The sequence below is a fragment of the Cyrtonyx montezumae genome, unplaced genomic scaffold (assembly GCF_038088225.1).
Source record: "Cyrtonyx montezumae isolate F1298 unplaced genomic scaffold, pur_monq_1.0 scaffold_14, whole genome shotgun sequence".
NCBI classification, from domain to species: Eukaryota; Metazoa; Chordata; class Aves; order Galliformes; family Odontophoridae; genus Cyrtonyx; species Cyrtonyx montezumae.
In genome coordinates, this window is record NW_027071870.1 from 3630329 (window position 1) to 3651561 (window position 21233).

The 21233-nt window shown below is 42.9% G+C and overlaps 2 protein-coding genes across 2 annotated transcripts; both read right to left on the minus strand.

Moving 5' to 3' along the window:
• Nucleotides 1-3629: 3629 nt before the first annotated feature.
• CLDN12 (claudin 12) lies at nucleotides 3630-9567 on the minus strand. The gene is made up of 3 exons (XM_065731563.1): nucleotides 9460-9567; nucleotides 7579-7645; nucleotides 3630-4768 (listed from the first exon to the last, which is right to left on the minus strand). Exon 3 carries the CDS (start codon nucleotides 4744-4746, stop codon nucleotides 4009-4011), a length of 738 nt encoding a protein of 245 aa, XP_065587635.1. The 5' UTR covers nucleotides 4747-4768; nucleotides 7579-7645; nucleotides 9460-9567; the 3' UTR covers nucleotides 3630-4008.
• Nucleotides 9568-10520: 953 nt separating this feature from the next.
• On the minus strand, nucleotides 10521-20872 carry GTPBP10 (GTP binding protein 10). The gene is made up of 10 exons (XM_065731298.1): nucleotides 20793-20872; nucleotides 20292-20485; nucleotides 20114-20205; nucleotides 19363-19507; nucleotides 17068-17141; nucleotides 15757-15809; nucleotides 12695-12802; nucleotides 12088-12165; nucleotides 11555-11678; nucleotides 10521-10810 (listed from the first exon to the last, which is right to left on the minus strand). Exons 1-10 carry the CDS (start codon nucleotides 20823-20825, stop codon nucleotides 10593-10595), a joined length of 1119 nt encoding a protein of 372 aa, XP_065587370.1. The 5' UTR covers nucleotides 20826-20872; the 3' UTR covers nucleotides 10521-10592.
• Between the last annotated feature and the right edge of the window lie 361 nt (nucleotides 20873-21233).

The window sequence follows — 21233 nt, forward strand, 5'->3', positions numbered from 1 at the left end:
CACAAGCCCCTGGGATACCCAAACAACTCTCTGTTGTAAAGCAGCAGCATATTCTCCCACCAGCAGCACAGCTGGCATATGAGAGGGAAGGAGAACAGTGAATGCCACCACTGCTTGCTTTGTGCATCACCAACACGAGTTTACCAGTCTTAGAGAAAACTTAATTCCACACAGATGACATTTTCAGCTGCATTAGCAAGTTGCATTGGGTGAGCGAGAGCTGAGCAAGCAGCAGAACTTCCCCAAGGGAAAAGATGGGGTGTTGGCTCTGAGGCAAAGCACTGTGCTCCTCCTCATGTCACACCATTACTTTGGCTCTGCTGTGGCACTGACCACTCTGGCCTCGAGCCTGCAGTCTGGCCACAGAATTAAGGGAAAACACTCTTTTCCACTTGAAGAAAAAAGAATTCTAGAACTTTTTACAGTAAAATTAAGAGGAAATTATAAGTAACAGACTTTCAGAAAGTGTAAATTTTTTTTAAAGGAGCAGGACTAGAAATGCAGTGCACATTACATATTCTAAGCCTGTTATGTTATCTGAAACTGCCTGACAATGTCAAAGCTGATAAAATCTTTCATATTCTCCTAGTTACTGTTTTCTACAAAATGGAATGAAATAACTGGCATCTGTTTGAGAATGTTTTATTAAAAATACATATCTTCTGTTTCACATACAAAGAATCCACATTGTGTGTAATACAACTTTAAAAATTGGACAGAAATTACTTTGGAATAAAACAAAAAACAGAACATATTCTCATAAACCAGAGCACCCAACCTTTGACTGCATGAGCTACAAATTAAAATCCTGTGTTCAAAACCCAGAGCACCTAGCTAGCACACAGCAAAGTGCCCAGGAAGGAACAGCTGGCCAGAGGTTGGGGTGCCAATGGCTCCATAGCAGCACTTCCCTGCCGTAGCCATGTGCAGGACACACGAGTCCCCTCCAAGCCCCAGAAGGCTGTTGCTCCCCAGCCCTGCTGCTGCTGGGCATAGCGGTTACCTTAGCAAGAGACCCACTGGAGTGGCACTCAGCTCCAGCATTACAGGTTGGCCACTCCTCCTGTAAACAAGTTGAAAAATTGCACAGCACTTCCAGTGAACTTCACTTAGGATCCAGCGGCAACTCACATTGACGGCAATGTTGAAAGAGACTCAGCTGTGCTTTTCTGACACAACACGAATCAACAGCCTTTTTGATAAATATTACCTTAACTAATGCCTACGCTGGAATCCATTAGCTTCTGGATTCCTGCTTTTCATAGATCAGATTTCTGAAAAGACAAAATTTACAAGGCAACAGGTTATCAGCTCAGGCAGCAGCAAATACTAAAAGCTTACTGCACATAAATCAAAGTCAGAGTTGTCACAGGTGTCTGCTATCTAAACTATACAGAAAAAAACACTGGTTGCATTTACTGTCCGAAGAAAGCATCGGCCTGCCAGGCTCTGAAGATGTTGAAGATTCAGGTCCACATAAAGTCACCCACAGATGTACTCATCACCCCTCCAAAATAGTCACAATGCTTTATAAATTCAGGCTCAAAAAGCATTCCAGACACTGACAGTACACAGACATTGACTGGCCAACTTGTAATGTAAGCAAGGCACAAAGAAGAAAAGACACTGGAGGAGGAAGCAAAGCGCTGTGAAATCACAAAGCAGCAGTACCTGCAGCACCAGCCGTGTCTGTGCTTAGACAGCCAGAGAAACTGTACAACAAAGCCCCATTTTGAAGGAAAAAAAAAATAAGAAGTGACCTTGCATGGGATTATACATGTTATAATCCCACACAAATCATGACCTGATTTTAAAAAATTGACCCTTCATCTAACATTATACCTTGAAAACTTATAATGGTGTTATGTTCGTGCAACTTCAGAGGCCTATCTTCTAAAGGATTCTTTATCATTTACAATGATTCCTTAGACTGTTATTTCCCCAAGCACACTGTGTCACCTCTGGAAGGGCTTTGCAGCTCCACTGTCTGTGCTGGGAACTTAGACAGCAGCTTCCTCCCTTGGTCCACTGGCTTCCAAGGCCTGCTGGTTTGCCCTCAACATACTGTCATCGGACAGACTGTAACACAGCAAGATTTGCCCAGGGAAGCATTTGCTCATATTTCTATTATAAAGGAAAAGAACTGATCTTCAAGACCTTACAGGAGTTTACAGAACTGCAATTAAGGAATTCTTACTTCATTTTTGCAAAGCAAATTTGTTCTGAGATTAATGAAATTCAAACATCCGCTAAACTCCCAAATGCTGCCAATCAAAAGAACTTCCCATGCTGGCATGATGTCTTAAACCCCAAATCTCAATTTGCCAAAATCTGAGCAAGGCAAATACCCACCTTAACTGTAACAGTGTCCAATGCACTGTCATCAAATTTTGGAGTAATTTCAAAGTCCATATCAAAAAGCTTTGATCCCCCAGGGTTGGCCCACTCTGCATTTGAGGAGGTAAAAATGACTTGAAGACATCCCAGGTTGGGAGTTTATAACCCTTCCTCATACTAGAAGCTTTCAATAACTTGTAAGCTCACTTTCAATAACTTGTAAGCACTCATCTTAGAGAAAATAGGAACAGGACACTTTCTCCAGTTGTGAGGTGGAAGGGTAGGGTTTTAAAATAAACAACCAGATTTTAAAATAGCTCAATGTGAAAGGTGTGCAAAAACAAAGCTGATAAGGCAAAGTCTTAATCAGTAACTAGATAAGCTACAGCATGAAAGTCCTGCAACAATCGCAGACTATAAAACTTCCCGCAAACAGCAGTGGTGAAAAATACACAAACTCACTGTCATTTGTATATACACATTAAAAAATAAATATATCTAGATTTAAAAATCTCTCCACAGGATCACAATTCCCATCCTAGAGAGACATCATTACAGCTTGTGTACAGCACTCCAAAACAACCTCAGAATTCTTTGTGGTTTTCCTAATCCATTTGTAATGACTGACACTTCTCTCCAGAACAGAATAAGATTTTAAAGCATTTTTAATTTTAAGCTTGTTTGACTTGCAAATCCACCATTCAGGTCTTGAAGATGGCCTTCAAATAAAATATTCAATCTTTTAAACAGATTTTTTTTTTTTAAATACGAGTCGTCTTAGTTTTAATCTCAAAATAGACCTAGGGAATTTGCTAACTTATTAAAAAAAGAAGAGAAAGAAAATTCACAGAAGTTTCTAGTCTCCGGAGATTCACAAAATGTTATCACAGTACTGAAGAACGTTATTAGCTAAATCACTTCTTTCTTTCAAAAGCTTAAATTGAAAATAAAAGGCAATTTCACACTGTTTTCTACCACAGAAGTTCATAAGCAGGTGGCTCTTTGTGTGCACTGCAAAACAAAGAGCAGTGCTACAGAATCGAATCAGTCTGACAAATCCCCTTTTAAGTCATCCAATCTCAAAATGCACGTGTCCAGATGAAAGCTCTGCAACCCATTTCTCAATCACCTTCCCGCTCCCACTAATAACACACTTCTGACTATACCAGGTTATTTTCTCACCTCTAACAAGGAGCTTAATGAAACCCCTACATCCATTTCCACCGCCTGCACCTGGATAACACGTGGGAGCAAGGGACCATCTACACAGCGCTTCTAATGGGATCAGTTTAAAAATAGTTCATCGTAGTAGCAAAGAGATTCAAACCCGCTTTGATCACAATAAGCAGAAGGATGAACAGATAAGCAAGACTGCCAGCAAGAATGGATTCTACTGTAACGTCCTATCCCAGCGTTAGCAGCCATTTTTGTCTGTAGTGAGCACGGAGGAAAAAGCAAAGTAACAAACAAGTCAAAAACCAAACAACAAAGGCCATCCAGGAAAGAACACGTGAGAACAGCAGTTACTGATCTCAAGTCTCCACTGCACTGCATCCTGGGGAAACCGACCTTGCAAATGATTACACCCAGGGCAAGGCAGCAGAGAGAATCAAGCCTGCAATCTGTATGGTTTGAGCGAGCTCAAAATTTGACTTCCAAGGCCTTGTCTCGTTAAGATGCGTGCGTCACAACAGGAATGTCGATTTCTATAGCAGAGAGGCGAGAGCGTGCAGAATACGGCTGAGAGGCATAGCTGTGCATGCTGGGGGCATGTGAATAGAGGGGCTGCCAGAAAGGAGAAGGCAGGCTCTTACATGCACAATACCACAGAAATAGAAGAACAGAGGTGAAAAACAGACCACCGGCACTGGCAATGGCAATAAATACGGAGATGTCAAAGCTAAAGACAGGCTCATATTTTCTGTTCAGGTAATTATTGTAAAAAATGACCCAGACTGACGGAGTGAGACAAATTGCACATGCGAGGAGGAACAAGAGGCCAGCCACGAGGTGGCAGCCTGCGCTGTTCACGAGGCATTTTGCCAATTTGACGTTGGGCACGCTTGATACAAAGGCTGTGTTACACATGCCAATCATGCAGAGGAACAGAGCCGAGACAGCAGTAAACATACTCAGTGGAAGGGCAAACTGAAGAACGCGCAAATCCAGCTGATCAACCGCCGTGTACCACTGCGGGTCATATATCACACAGTCTCTGCTCCCATCAAAGCGAGCACATTTAATCCAGAGTCCAGTGTAAATGGTCACGTTCCTCTCGTTCTTGTTGAACGTGTACAGTCTCATTTGCCTCCAGTTTGGAAGCAGAACTGCTGCAAGGAGTCCAGCCACTGATGCTGTCCCGCTGAGGAATGCCAGCACTGTTGCTGCATGAACATCCCTGCAGCCCATGCCTGCACACGAAGGACGTCTCCTGCAGTTAAACAGAAAAAAAACAATTAAAAAATAAATCACTAGGTGCAAGTTTACTGATTTAAAACTCACTGCAGTTGACATGCCAGCTAGATGAAGTTGACGGGCAATAACACTGCCACCTTCCTGTACACTTAGGTGGTGACAACACTATCAAGTCCACGCTTTAACGAGAGCACAGATTATTTCACAGCCCATTATGATTGCTCAGCTGACAGAGTGCTAAGTAAGTCTTCAAAACCAAAAAAAGAGCACTTTAACATGTGATTCTATGCCACATTTAAATTTCACAGAGGCTACTAGGAGGTCAGCCACTCAGATAGCTGATCCAAGGGGTTCACTTCTCCTCAACTGGCAGCTCCTTCTCTGTACCCTAGATAAAACACCAGAGTGCATGCTCAGTCCTACCTCACTGCCACATGAATAAAAGGGAATTGCTTAGTACCAGCTCCATTAGGCTGGGCAGCAATGGATACATGGGCAGTAACCCGCAATTTAGGTGGGCCAAATTCAGAGCTGCAAGCTAGTGAAGGTGTTGAATAATTTACTAGGATGCTTTTTCAAAAGCAATTAAAATTTATTCTACATGACTTCTTCTTTTTAAAACCTTGTTTCTGCCACCCAATCCTGCATTTTGGTTGTTTGTTTCTGAATGAAAGTGCTTCTTTTGGGGTAAGACAGAAAAGATGTAGAAAACAGCTTATTTTCTAGTTAGAGGGTATGAATTTGTAGGCATGTTATGCACAATCCCTCCAGCAGGGGAAACTTGTCCCATCTGATCCATGAAATGTGGAAAAAGGGACTGACCACTTGGGAAGAATACAGAAAGGTTGTCAGGGCCTGCAGGGATGCAACGAGGAAGGTTAAAGCACATCTGGAATTGAATGTGGCAAAAGTGATAAAAGATAATAAAAAAGGCTTTTTAAAGTATGTTAACAGTAAAAGGAAGATTAGGGAGAATGTGAGCCCCTACTAGGTGAGGGGAGTGTTCTGGTAACAGGGGATGTTGAGAAGCTGGAGATACTGAACGCCTTCCTTGCTTCTGTCTTCAGTGAAAAAGCTCTCCCACAGGAATCCCAGACCCTGGAGGTTAGTGAGAGAGTCTGGGGAATGGGAGACTTTCGTTTAGTCAGGGAAAAGGTGGTCCATGAGTGCCTAGGCAATGCTAACGTTCATAAATCCATGGGACCCGATGGGATGCATCCATGGGTGCTGAGGGAGCTGGTGGAGGTGATTGCTGAACCGCTCTCTATTATCTTTGAGAGGTCTCAGAGAATGGGAGATGTGCCTGATGACTGCAGGATAGCCAGTGTCACTCCAGTCTTCAAAAAGGGCAAGAAGGAAGATCCTGGTAATTATAGGCCAGTCAGCCTCACCTCTGTCCCTGGAAAGGTGATGGAACAGCTTGTGCTGGATGCCATCTCCAGACAGTTGGAAGAAAAGGAGGTTATCAGGAGTAGCCAGCATGGGTTCACCAAGGGGAGGTCATGCTTGACCAACCTGGTGGCCTTCTATGATGTTGTCACTGGTGGGGTGGATGGGGGGAGGGCGGTGGTTGTAGTCTACCTTGATTTCAGCAAGGCATTCGATACTGTCCCCCATGACATCCTTATAACAAAGCCAAGGAAGTGTGGGACAGACAAGTGGACAGTTGGGAGTGGGTTGAGAACTGGCTGACTGGCAGAGCACAGAGGGTTGTCGTTGGCGGTGTAGAGCCCGTATGGAGGCCTGTAACCAGTGGTGTCACCCAGGGGTCCATGCTGGATCCAGTCTTGTTCAACACCTTCATCAGTGACCTTGATGAGGGGATAGTGGCCACCCTCAGCAAGTTTGCTGATGATACGAAGTTGGGAGGATTGGCTGACACGCCTGAAGGCTGTGCTGCCATTCAGCAAGACCTGGACAGGCTGGAGAGCTGGGCAGTCAGAAACCAGATGAAATTTAACAAGAGCAAGTGTAGAGTCTTGCACCTAGGGAGGAATAATTGCATGCACCAGTACAGGCTGGGGATGACGTGCTGGAGATGAGCTCTGTAGAGAGGGACCTGGGTGTCCTGGTGGACGACAGGTTGACCATGAGCCAACAGTGTGCTCTCGTGGCCAGGAGGGCCAATGGCATTCTGGGATGCATTAAAAAGAGCGTGGCCAAGGGAGCGTGGTCAAGGGAGGTGATCCTCCCCCTCTAGTCTGTCCTGGTGAGGCCTCATCTGGAGTACTGTGTCCAATTCTGGGCTCCTCAGTACAAAAAAGACAGGGATCTCTTGGAAAGAGTCCAGTGCAGGGCCACAAAGATGGTGAAGGGCCTGGAGGATCTCCCCTATGAAGAAAGGCTAAGTGAACTGGGTCTCTTTAGCCCTGAGAAAAGAAGACTGAGAGGGGACCTGATCCAGGTTTATAAATATCTGAGGTGTGGGGGACAAAGTGGTGAGGCCAGACTCTTTTCAGCAGTGTGTGCAGGCAGGACAAGGGGGAACGGACAGAAACTGCAGCACAGGAGGTTCCGCACGAATGTGCCCAAGAACTTCTTTACGGTGAGGGTGACGGAGCACTGGCACAGCTGCACAGGGGGGTGGTGGAGTCTCCTTCTCTGGAGATATTCAAGCCCCACCTGGATGCCTACCTGTGCGACCTGGTGTAGGGAACCTGCTTTGGCAGGGGGCTGGACTTGATGATCTCTTGAGGTCCCTTCCAAGCCCCATGATTCTATGATTCTATGATTCTTTGAAGCTATAATTACAGTGACCAAGTGAGCAGTAAGAAATCCCTGGTTAAGACAGTAAGAAAATAAAAAGCATAGATTCAGTGTACTCACCAGTAGTGTGTTCAAATCAAGAGAAATCTTAGCAGCTTTTAGAACCAGGAAAAAACTGTTACTGGATCTAGAAAACAGAACAAGGAGAGTCAGCACTACATTTGTTTCATGCAATGCCAACAACAGTGTTTACATTGCAATTCAGGAATATGAAACTTCAAATATGTTTCCATTAAGCCAACTCCTAGAAATTCCTCTCCCATTTAAAAAACAAAACCCAAGCTACTGTTTTTTTTTTCCTTCTCCCAAGATTTTTTCCCCAGAAGACTCTTTCTTATCTACCTGTCTCTGTCTTTGTGAAACAGGTGATGAAGGTGGAAAACAACTACTTTTCTATGGCTGTTCTAGGACACAGAGATGTTCACCAAAAAACAAAAATCCACACAGTCACATAGGATGACAGTTTCTGATGTTAGGTTTGCAGCTACACTTTCACGGCAGGGAAGAAAAGCTGAATCATTTTTCATGTCAAAGAACAAAAGAGACTCTAAATTGTTTATACACATGCAGATCTCTATTCCTTCCTCTACATACAAAGGTCTGAAGGAAAAGGGAAAAAGACAGGAAGCACTGGTGATGGCTTTTCAGTGCCTGTCCAGCATTTCCAGAGAAAGAACCTCTGCCTGGATATCTGTACACCCACATCTGAGAACAGCAACACTGAGTTCTGAAACCAGCTTTGCGGGTCTTAATAGGAGAATCACTTCCACGCTAGGTAGGGTGTCAGACAAGCATGTGATTGTGCAACTTCAAGGAACTGAAGGTGAGTTTGCTATGCTAGCACACACAGAGACATGAAGTTCACTTTAACTCACCTGTGTCAAAACCTGAAATATAACATTCATACATGCACGGCCTCCTGGGGTGAAGCAAAGAAACTTCTGTCAGACCAGGTAGGCGAGAAAGGCTTTACAGCATTTACTCACACGACCCCAATGTTTTCGTCGAATAAGGAAATGAACTTCCAAGTCCAGAGTCCTCCAATATGAATGCTACTGCATGCAAGACACCCAGAGCAGACACAGTCAACTCAGGCGTGCACTGGACTCCAGCTGCCAGGCGAAACAACCACGACTGCTGTGACTGAATGCTGCAATTGGGCAAACTACCTCTGGAGGTTTGGCCTGTGCTCATGAACAACCATAATTAAGTAGAAAATGAGCACTGGCAAACACGTCTCTCAGAAGGGCTGTGCCCAACGCCGTTTCCTCCTGATGGGATACCTGTGGTCACCAGCTGTTGGAACGCACATAAACAACACAGGCACGGAATATTCTTTAACAGTCGGCTCAGGAAGAGCTCTATTTCTGCGGACACGGAGTTCCTCCCTTCCTCTGTCACAGCGTTCTGTGTTCTCCTCTCTCCTCGGTGGTGTTGAACAACCGCAAACCTCGGCCACTCGGCCAAAGGAAGAAAGCTGCTTTGGACAGGGCAGGTGAGGCCCTATTCTGCCTTAGATTTCAGACTCCAGGTTCTCGGAGCCAATCTCACAGTTCTCATAACTGATTCATAAGAACTACCAGTCCCAGTGCCAGCTCGGGGGCTGATTTTAGCACAGCTCCCGTCCCAAAGATCCACGTTTAAGGCAGCACGAGTTGCGGCTAAGCTGACCACGAGGAGCTGCCCCGTTTCTCCATAACCAGAAGTAGCCGGTACAGAGCAGCGGCTGTCAGCCGACGCTTCTCTTCTAAAAACCCCTCACGCGGTTCCAAGTTCACCAAAAACCCCGTTAAAAACTAAACCCAGGCGCAGAAGACCAGACGCGGCGCGCTTAGCTAACGCACGGAGGGCACTAAGAAAGCCGACTCGGCCAACGGCTGCACCGAACGGACCGCGCCCGCGCTGCTCCCAGGGCACCGCCCGCACCTCCCGGCCTCTCACCCCGCCGTCAGGACGCGGGGCCGCGCAGAACGGGCACCATAGCCGAGCTCCTCCGGCCGGAGCAGCCCCTCTCCTCTTCCCCGCGCGGGAGGCCGCGGCCCGTCGCACTGCGGGATTGCAGTCCGGCGCCGCCGCAGTGCCGGCCCCGAGCGCGGCCCGCAACTACAGCTCCCAGCGGCCCCGCGGCGCCCCTCCCCCCTCCCGGCGCCCCTCCCCTCGGGGCGGTGCGCGGCCGCTCTGCCGGGCCGCCGTGAATCGAGGAAGATAATCGCATCATCGGCATTAGTTAACTGCAGCAGCCCTCTTCCCAGGGTCTGCTTTTAACGAGGTTCACACAGGCAGGATTTCATTGGTACGCTCCCGAAACGAGATTAAGTTGAGAAGCACGTGAATTCAGCCTGATTTTAATTGCAATCGATAAAAGCCGACCTGTACAGCAAACGACCTCTGATTCTAACATTTCACCTTTTAAACGTGCTGCTTGTAAGAAACAGAACCGTCCGCCAACACACAGGGCTCTGCTGAAAAGCAGCCTGCATTTTCTCCACCACATCTCCACGAAAGGGAGACCTGCCAAATTAGATTCAGGAATACAGAAGCAGGGTTTATATAATGAAGAAGACTACAGCAGGCGTGGAAAACAAACCAGCAGGCATCAGCCTCGCTTTTCCTCGCCGCTTTCTTGTGACTACTTATTTGTGTTCTCCTTCAGATCTTTAAACATGAAAAACCACCATCTGCAGTACTGCTTCACCTCTGAACAAACAGAACCTGGAAAATCCCTCCATCAGAGCTCTCCCTAGGTACCTCTGACATCCACAGCAAAAGATACAAGTGGCTCAAGTTGCTACTTTGCTACCTCCATAGGCTTTATTTCCTCTTTTCATCCAGCGTGGCAAACAACATTTCAGGGTAGAGCTGCACTTTGTTCTTCACTTTGTTCAGTCAGTAGCCAGCAAAACCTGAAAAACTGTTCTTCTCAGCACTGTGCTCTACATAAGCTCCAAAAGGAACTGAGGCAGTGTGGCAGAGAACTGGGCAGCAGTGGTAGAGGGAGCAAAAATAAAAAAGATGGTTTATATAGCAGTGGGTTCATGAACGTACAAAAATATATTAAAGTCCAGCCAAGAATGCTAGCTTTTATTCATCTGTCCCCCTGAAGTGTGCAAAAGTAAGAGTTTCTTTTTCTGGTATTCTTCATTCTCCTGCTCTGCTTCCTCGTCTAGTGATCTTCTTACAGATGCCTTCAGTTCATCAATTCCTTCTCCAGTATACGTAGATACAGGAATTATATCTCTGAAATCAATTGTGCTCTTAGGAATCACTTCTTCCTCTAGTAAGTGTAAGAAATCTGAAACATCACAGTTAAAGAGTTAATAAAAGCTCATATACCAGATCACCACGAATTTCATTTAATTTAGAAAATAAACTTCCATCAATTACAATAGAAAAACATAACTGGAATATAAAAGTACTGCTTGCTTAATTCACCTTAAAAGAATAGCCATCTCAAAAGATAAGCACTAACAGAGCCTTTGCATTACCCCATACCTACACTCTCCCAAGGGCCATATCCTTACTTTGAGTACAAAGAAATGCCAATCTGTAGAATATGCAAGGTGGAGGGCTTTAAGCTTTCCTGGTTCTTACACACTCCAGGAAATAGAAAGAAATTCATCACAGCAAAATGCACAAAAGCCTGCACAGGACTACCCAGAATCTCTGTGTGCTATGGCCAAAGTCACATGATAAATTCTATATTCATCAGTGCCTCTAAGAGGATCCTGAAAGGACATTATTTGGTACTCAGGACACCTCAACTGGAAATTTACTCTCCCATATCAAAGTTGGGCAAAGTCTTTCAGGATCTGTTTTATTAAAATACCTCCCTCACAGCAAGGCCAGCACTAAAGGTATGCAAAAACAGAGCTCTATATTCAGAAACTGGTTTTAAAACATACACTATCTGTGGTTCTGTGAATCAGTAAATTTAATAGCCAAGCTCAATTTCAATTCAATTTCAAACAACTTGCCAAAGCAGAGTTACTCCAATCTTACTACTTTTGTTAAAGGTAATTGTTGAAAGTTAATTTACCTTCAGGATTCTGTAGCTGTTTCATAAGTTCATTCAGGTTATCTTTTGCACAAGGCAAATCCATTTTATTAATGGCAAGAAGTGCAGGCTTTGTTAGAAGTTCTTCATTGTACAGCTCCAATTCCTTGAAAGACAAGTGAATTTGCCTTAATAAGTACTTGTCTGCAAAGCTGAGGCCTGCTGCTTCATCACCATTATGCTATACAGTAATGACATTAAGGCAGATTTAACTACACCCAGGTATTCCTACTGCCAGAGGAATAATAAACTGGAGAACTGAAAGAGCTACATCTTCACACCTTCAATTGACCACCAGAAATATCCCAGATCGATGAAGGAGCTGTTAAGCCCAAAGTAGAGCAGTTTCATCAGTTAAAACAAAGATATTATCATTTCAGAGAACGCTAAGCTTGTTAATTGACCCTTGTATTGTAGATCCAGAAAACATATTAACATCTAAAACTTCATTAAAACTAATGCTTTCTTGACTCAACACACAAATACAACTGACTGTTCGGATGATAAGGAGTTACCTTTGTTAGAAGCAATATAGTTTCAAAGGCCGTTCTGAACTGAGTATTGTTAGAGAGCTGAAACCCCGAAATATCAACCTGAAAAAGTTACAAGAAGCAAAAAGGATAAGCTTAGTCTTATGAATTGTTACAATATCAAGGCTCTCTCCAACAGTTACTCTGTAGCACAACATCTGTGGACATGTCCTCATTCCTGGGCAAACAAGAGGGGGCAACTATACACCAAAGCAAAAACGTAGGCACTGAAAGCACAAACTAGATGGGTCTGGCAGGATGTTTCTCAAAAACCCCATTTTGAAACCTTTCTTTTATGGTAAGACTGGGGGAGGGGATTTTTATAAAAAGAAAGAAATCACCCACCAGCCTTAATTATTCTTGCAACATTTCACTGCTCTAAATTAGTTGTCAAATTTTAATAAGTTCTGCTTAAGGATTTAATTTAGCATCAGACAGTTGTCTGTACCTTCTACTGCAATAACAATAGCTCTATTTATTATAAGGCTTGCAAGTTACAAACGATTTCTGAAATTCCAACTATACTGCAATGAAGATGCAGTTTCTTTACCACTCTTTGATTTCAATGTGTTGTAAATTTTCTTCAACTTACAACTAAGAGGAGATGTTTGGTTCTCTCCACATGCTTGAGAAACTTGTGCCCCCTCCCTTTGTTCCTATGCGCACCTTCAATCAGTCCTGGGAGATCAGCTACTAAAATCTGGGAAGACAGAAGTTTCAAACAAAAGATTTCCAATAAGCAGAAGTCATTTTGAGCTATTCATGTCTACTATGAGTTTATATAAACTCAGTAACACAAAGAAACCCAAAGAGTATCTACTGTGAGAGGCTCCCTTTACAAATCATACTCCTCGGAGTTGTGTGGGATCGGCCCTCACGCATTATGCATTGGTGTTTTCCATACATTTAAAAGCCACCATCAGAAGCAGATTTAAACAAATGCTACTATTACACAGTCATCTTGCTCCTCGTGTTTATTTATAACTGTCTACAAAGTAGAGGCATAAAAATGCCTCTGCAACATTTACCTATTTGCTGACAGCACATTTTAGAAATTGGGAAAATTAGCCAATCAAGTGTGTACAGAGTTCTAACTGTCATCAGAAGAGAAAATGAAGTCTGCTCCACGTGGCTACAGCAAATTGTTATGTCAAATACAAACCTACTTAACGCTGCTCCCCTGACACGAGAAGCTGCGAGTATTTCTCTTCTGCTCCTCAGCTGGAATGACATTTTTATTAGTGTACCCCAGCTGCCAAGCAGAGCCCAGCAAGAACTCCCAAAATGAACAGGAACTGCTGTCTGCTGGTCGGGAGGGCTGTGTGCAGCTGTGAAGGAGAGCTAAGAAAGACTAATAAAGAGCAGAATATTAAAAAACCCCACAGCTACCCAGTAACTCGCAGGAAGCCAAGACAGAGGGGGAAACGAGGGCAAAAGCAGGGGTCTGCCCATCTGACAGCCATTTAGACAGCAGCTAGATTCTGTTAAGCAGGGTTCAAAGCTGGCACACAAAATTTGCAGCACGCATACTTTCTGCTACAAGTGAGCTGCACTCTCCCTTACAAGTCCCATTAACTTTTTAACCATTACACATTTCCCAAGCACTTCGAGCCTTGCTTCAGAATTTTCCATCTACAGGGACATGAGATACAGTTGGGTGAAGAGCAGTAGAAACAGGGAGAAAATACCTACTGGACTGGAGCAAAACCACCCACTTCCTGACGTGATGCATTTGGTTTCATGACTTGAGCTGTCTTCCAAAGAATATTTTTATAGAGCTTGAAGAAACTCAGATTCTCTCAAAACAGCTCTTGGTTCAGATATTCTGGTACAAAACGTGAATAGTTCTGACAGCTTTCATGATCTGGTGCCATGAGCTGAACCCTAGACTCATACTCTCTACTTTTGTGCTGCTGCGTATCAAGGTCCTTTTGCAAGTAGTACATAACTCAGCTGGCCTTCACTTTTTTATGTACTAAAATAAAACAGGTACAGCTATGTATTTCTTCAAAAACCTCAATGCTCTCTAGGAAAATAAAAAGAAACAGTGAACTAGCCTACCCTGAATGATACAGGGCAACCACCTCCAACACCGCTCTTAGTTGCTCCCGCTGCTTTGTTTTCAGCACTTGCAATACTGTGAGCCAAATTATTTCCTCCCACTCACAGATGCTCAGTGCAATCACAGTCACTAGTTCCCTTGATTTTAGAAAAGAGGTATGGTGTCCATATATTTTCTATATAGCACCCAGCACTGATGTATAAAGCCACAAAAAGCAGAATTAGTCAAGAAGTGAAGGTCATTGGAAATTATAACCTGGCTGCAGAAAAGAAAGCCGGGAGTACAAGTAGTTCTCCTGCTGGAACATGACACACCAGTAAAAGCAAGAGTTCCTGATTCACAGCAGGTAGTTTTCCAAAGGCTACAATGCAAACCAGCTTATTATTTGCAACAGTTTTCTCGGATGATACTCCTAACTGGCAGACAAAATGAATAAACAGTTTCCTCTAGATGTTTATATCTCTGGAGAGAACTGCCCACTTCAACAGAAATCACACAACTTCCTCAGAAAGCTGCACTTATATTCCACAGACCCATGGGTTTGTCTCAACTCAAATACAAATCAACTAGAAACATGCACATTTTTAAAAGCATGGCAAATCATATATCCTTCCTTTAGTACACAATAATGTTGAAGGCCAATAAACGAAAGTTTCAAGTATCAGCTACCAAATCCCCTAAGATAATTGTTTATGAAAGTGAAAAGGAGTTTGTCTTTCACATCTGAAGGGTAAGCATTTCTGGTTAACTCATGCCCTACATGAACCTGGAGCCCAGTTCTGTACCAGCATTTACTAGTAAGAATCTTACTTCACATTGGTTTTCCTCTCCAATGTTCACCCTAGAAAGGATTCTAAGTGCCACAGAATTACTTGACAAGCTACTTGAAGAAGGTTGGTAGCACTGAGATGACAAAAAATAAGTTAGTCTGAGAGGGAACCCAGGTACCCCTTAGAGACTGCACTACTCTGGCTGTTCATTCAGTCACTCTCAGTTCATTTTAATTTTGGTTTTTATTTAGAGAAAAGAAGTAGTTAGCCAAGAAAGGCAAAAGAGGAAGTTATAGTAACTGTATTCCTCTTCATTCACTACTAAGGATCTGCTGCTGCTGGACAAATTAGCTCCTATTTAAAATCAATTCTGAAAATAACACATTCATCCCAGAGCTCTCCACATAGTCAAACATGCCTCTAGAGGAAAAAATAGCAAGTTACTCTTTGAAACGTTTAATCAGCTCCTAAACTTAATGGGAGTAAGCTAGGACACAATCTCATTCTCAAACACAAACTCACAACTCTAAGATAATAATGCAGGATTAGAATCACAGAAAAAAAGGCAGAGGAGAATGAGAAGCCATATTAAAGTCACTTGAAACCAACTCAGCTTCATCTTACGGTACTTGACTATAAAACTTCCTTCTTATTACTTTATAAAATAAAACTTTCTCCACAACCCCCATTTAATCCACATAATTGTCATATGTGTATACATACACTCAGAAAACAAGTTAAGTTCCCATTTCTTTGGAACGCTGTTAAGCAACATAAATAACTGTTATACACAACTTAAACAGGAAAAATTTTCATACCAACCTGTTTAAAATCTTCATACATGATCTTTCCTAGCTCAGGCTGTATTGTTGTAACTATAACAAGGGGGAAAAAGAGGATGGGAAAGAAACAAAACTGCTTTTATTATTAAAAAAATGTTAATATTCAGAAATATTTAAATGTCGCACAACTTTCTAACTTTAGATTTACGTTATAAAAGCTTTCAGTAGGAGAAAAGAAAAGGCAAGAAGAACAAATGGAAAAGGAATATAGAGAAACAAGTGAGGATGAAACTGGACTATTCTATAACCCAATGGTTCATCAGATCTTGGCACTGTATGCAGTACTGATCCTCTCATCCCAAAAACTGTTCTCATCCAGAAACTGTTGGACTCAGAAGAGTTATTCAGAGTATGGGACAGATGTCAAATTAGGAAATGCAAGCAAGCTAGGATTCCTAAAAACAAAAACAAAAAAAAAAAAAACAAAAAACTGTAGAGAATCAGGAGCTACACAAGACCTTGCAGAGACTGAGGGAGAGAGGGCAAGCATCTGCAGTCTTCATCTTGGAATCGACTATAGTTATTTCAAAGTGTTATTCTTCACTCAGTTTGCTTTGCAAGTCACCTGCTTAATTAAATAACTTTGACTAGCCTCCAATTTTGCCTCGGTAATATCAAACAGAAAACCATCACACAGATCTCTCCTCATGCATGAACCCCTCCATGTGATTACTGGATGTCTCTGAATTTTAACAGGTATCTATTTACCACACAGCATCTGAAGAGACAGTGTGTGAGGGCAGCATCTTTTCACAGGTAGAACTCTGGATAAATAACCTAGGCAAAATACAGGCAGCAGTAGCCAACACACTGAATTACTTTGTAATTACACAATGTTCAGATGGCTAATCATAAAGATATTAATAAATAGCCCTTCAGTTGAAAGACTCAAAACCAAAGTCTTACTCTGTTGCAAGAACAGGTGGTAGCTATTTCCAAAGCATGCAAGATGCTTATGCAAAAGAACACAATGCTGCATGTTCAGTAGACTGAGGGTACTGCTCACCACAGAGTCTCAGAGGAAACAAAAAGGGCTGAGACTAAAATAAATAGACCTTGTACTAACAGCTTCAAGAACTATGAAGACGAACACATGAACCACTGAGGTTGTAAAAGGAACTAGCTACTGAAATGGCAAGCTATTTCTAAAGGTATTGGTATAATTCATAATTTCTGCAACACACTTAGGATGCAACACCATTATCTCCTGTTCTTTATTATAAACCTTTATTATAAACATTCTTGCTTTCATTAAATATTACAACACTAAAAAATAAGAATGTGAACTTACATGCATAATTTGCAATCTCAGGCTTGGCCTGAGAAATCTTGCTTAGCAAGGATGATTTTCCTGCATTCGGAAACCTAGAGGGAAAGACAGGATTTATACAGTGAATATTATGTCAGCCTTGCATATTTTATTACACAACATACTGTATTATTTCAGTATTATTTTTTTACACTTTATAGTTACTTATTTTTAAATCAAATTTGAATCATTGTTTTTAAATGAATTTGTTGATTCTTTCCAAGAACGCAGGAAGTAAAGCATGCAAGCTATGTATCTGTGTGTATTTTTAAGGTAACAAAGTTCTATGAGTGTTCCTGAAATTATCACTGCTTAGCCATGAAAAGAGAGAGCTCCAGGGATCTCATCAATGTAAATATCTGAAAAGAGAGTGCCAAGAGAACAGAGCCAGACTCTTTTTAGTGGTTCCCAGTGCCAGGACAAGAGGCAGTGGACACAAACTGGAACACAGGAGACTCCCCCTGAACACCAGGCAGCACTTCTGCACTCAGCACGTGACAGAGTACTGGCACAGGCTGTCTAGAGGCTGTGGGGCCTCCTCCTTAATCACCTGGACATGGGCATCCTGCTAGAGGTGGCCCTGCTGATTTTAAAGAATTATCTGAGCTGTCAAGGACACAACAGTTTTGTTCCCTGTAGCTGTAGTCAGTCTAGATTATAGTTTTTTCTTATAGCCATCTTCTCCACGTAGGAGACCACACAAGACTTATATTCCACCCAAGTTGAGTTATTTAGCACAGTGCTTCATTTCAGCAGGGATCAAAGGAAACTGAGTCTGAGTGCAACTAATTATTGGTCACAAAGACTCATGTTCCTCAGAATGTGCCATACAAAAAGCTATATGCTCTCCACCTTAAATACACACAATCATAACCTGTTAGCAGGGACAACTAATATGAAAAATTAGACTAATATTAAATTAAGGGGCTTTATAGAGGGGTAGTTACGATAGGCTTGTAAAGGCTTTCATCAAAAAGAACAGAGACACAAAGACTCCTGTTATAACAGAAAATTATCAAGGGTAATTTTAATGCCCTCTGATATTGAAAAGTGCCTTAAAGACAGCCTGGAAGCTTACTCTGGTCATCCTCTCAAGCACGTATTTTGATTTCACTGAGGCACAAAAAACCTCTTTGAAGTTTAAATTGCAACCTACACTATACTTCACAACCTGTTCCCAAACTTGAGGACCCTTTCTAAAATCTAGATGTTTTTAGACCTGATTTAATAGCAAACCACTCACAAATCTACTGAAGTAGAAATAAGCTCTGCAAGATCAAAGTACAATGACAAATTAGAGGTTGATTCATACTCCCAACAATAATTATCTCCTCAAACTAATTTAGAATTATTCACTTAATGATTTTAAAGGAAAACTATCAGATAAAATGCAAGCTAAAATGTAGGATTAAAGAAGCACCACAGAACTCCTGTATTTTGCACAACTCTAAAACCCAGTATAGTGTAATTAGTGCAGATGACTTGAAAATGGTAACCGATATTTCTGTTATTAACAGGGCTTCTATTTTATTTGCAATAAAAAATAAAATCTAATTGTATTCAAGGTTCTGTTGTGAGGGGATATACAAATTAAAGTATTTCAGTTTAAAACCAGTTGCTTTTAATTTAAGTTTACTTTTTTTTATGAAGAGGGACTGAAAGGAAAAAATGCGAGTAAACACCAAGCAGACCAACATTTAAACAACTGTAGTTTGTTAAAAGCTCTGTCCAAATAAATGTTTACCTGTGTTGTTAATAAGCAGCAACATTGAAAAGCACCAGTGCAAAAGAAATACAAACTCTACTGTTCCAGCTTGGAATTTCTTCCTTCCTGCATTCCATGCTCTTTATTGGGAAGACACACTATGCAGCCTTTGACATTTCCCTTAAGACTACTGCTGAAAGGATCCTCTTGTGCCAGTACCATAAAGTGGAAGAACCAACGTGGCTACTGCTGCTGGCTTTGTTTTGTACTACTATTTAAACTACAAATCTTCGGTAACAATACTCTGAAAACCATTGTGGTTACTAAATTAATGTATGTTAAACTAATGACCATGATTAATGAAGCACAAGCAATGTTTTCCAAATTTTAGATTAAATAATAATAGGCTTTAAGTCCTTATTTTTTTTACAAACCTGAAGGAATTTGAAGTGGCAAAGTTATAATGACACTCAAACTCCACCTCCATAATTTCTTTCAGATCCCTTTAGAAATTCATTACTTTATTTCTTGATGTCAGTTCTCAAACCACAACACAGAACTGCAGTACCTACCCTACTAAGCCCACATCGGCTATTAGCTTCAAATCAAGATGAACAATTCGCCTCTGTCCTTTGCAAGGCAAGAAGTTTGTGGCCAAAGAGCCACCAAGACCTCCCCGAGCTGCCAGGAATCTCTCTCCTGCTCCATTAAGTTCTCCTGAAAATAAATCAGTTAGTAAAAAAGCATAATTCCCTGCAACAGCTCAGGTGCGATTTCCCATTTGAGTGAAGAGAGAATTTACCAGACTACTTTACAGAGAGTGACTCCTACTGAAAGTGGTCTTCCTGGTCATCAGTAAGTACTACTTTTTTTTGCTTTCTTTCTTTAATAATAAACATTTTTAGATAACTTGTAATACTGACACTCAACTTAAAAAAAAAAGGCCTTTGCTACGTCATACTTCAATATAGTCAACGAGACACTTAACTGAGCTTAATGACATATCATGAATCCTATAGAAGTTCACTATGGCTTCCAGTCACAGGAAATTGTTGCAACAAATGTTTTCCTACTGCATACAGCAATACAAATTAACACTACTAATTTCTGGAAGGCGTCTCTGCCTGTCCAGCAATTTTTAAGTGCAATTTTTGTTAACTTGCGTTTGGCCAACAAAAACAAAGTGGAAAAAAATAAAAAACCCAACACATATTTCGGGAGTTGTGTAATCTTAAGATGTTGCTAGCATTAAAAGTATAAAAGATACTAATGATAAATGATGCTATGTACTAGGATCTATTAAAACAATGCAACAGTTCTTACCAATCTTCTTGCCATCATCATCAAGAATGGAAATCCCCAGTGGCACGTGCACTTCACAGTCTTCTCCTTTTTCACCTTTCAAAGCTTTAACACTGGGAGAAATGAGGCCAGGCTCAATAATGTGTTTTGCTATCCAGGAAGGACAAATACTAGCAGCTGTCACAAAAAACAGACCAACCTGCTGTTGGCTCCTGTTCCAGCCACAAATCGCTTCTGCGGGTACCTCGCCTTGACACTCTTCAGGGTCGAATTTTCCCGGGCAACGAACCACACATCGCCGCCTCTCCCTCCTTCCCCTCCCAGCCGGGGATAACCCATCCCACCTGTTCCTCCTTTCACATAGAGCCGCAAATCGTCAATAAAGTTTCCGTACTAAGAAAGCACAAAGTTTCACATCAGCACAGATAGAGCGTGGCCGAAACGCCTTACACAGCACTTCCCCCGGCCATAAAGCTCTGAGAGCAGACACAGAACACAATCACAGAACTGGAAAAGATCTCTTAAGATGACCTAACTCAGCCCACAGCCCACCCCCTCCAGGCCACATCCACGCAGCCCTGCAGTGACCGAGCCCCAATTGCGCAAGCGGGGAAAACAGCGAGGCTGCAGGGGTGGAAGCGGCCACAGCAGCCAGGCGGGAAGCCGCGCAACCGCCGGGCCCAGCCCGGCCCGCACTGACCCTGCGCAGCAGCGCTCCTCCGCACCGCACCATGCTGCGGGCCGCCCCGTCCCCCGGGCCCGACGTGCGGCGAAAGGGGCGCGGCTCAGCTGTCGGCAGCCGCCATCACTGCGGCGGCGCGGTGAGGGCGGGGCACAGCACGCATGCGCGACCTTTCCCGCCCCTTTGTGGGTGTGGGTTGCTGCTCAGTGGCTCTTACGCGTTACGTAATGAGAAGGGCGGTCCGCAAACGTGTTGCGCTGTGGTTACTTTTGGTTGCCCCGCGGAATACTGAGCCGACGATCGGGGTGCGTCCCGCTGTCACCCGAAATGCAGAAAAACACTCAAATTCCAGTGTGCTGTTAGAAAGCAGCCCGCCTTTACTCCTCACGATACGCACCCGGCAACTTGAGAAAGTGCGCCCGCTCAGAGCTCAGCGTCAAGACATCCATATGCAGTGAT

What these genes read in the sequence shown, in the direction of transcription:
- GTPBP10 (XM_065731298.1), bottom strand. Translation starts at nt 20,825, where the DNA reads ATGGTGCGGTGCGGAGGAGCGCTGCTGCGCAGG. An exon ending in CTATATTGCTTCTAACAAAG is followed by an intron (nt 11,679 to 12,087) that starts GTAACTCCTTAT and finishes TTGTCTTTCAAG; the next exon opens with GAATTGGAGCTGTACAATGA. An exon ending in ACAGCTACAGAATCCTGAAG is followed by an intron (nt 10,811 to 11,554) that starts GTAAATTAACTT and finishes GTGATGTTTCAG; the next exon opens with ATTTCTTACACTTACTAGAG.
- CLDN12 (XM_065731563.1), bottom strand. Translation starts at nt 4,746, where the DNA reads ATGGGCTGCAGGGATGTTCATGCAGCAACAGTGCTGGCATTCCTCAGC.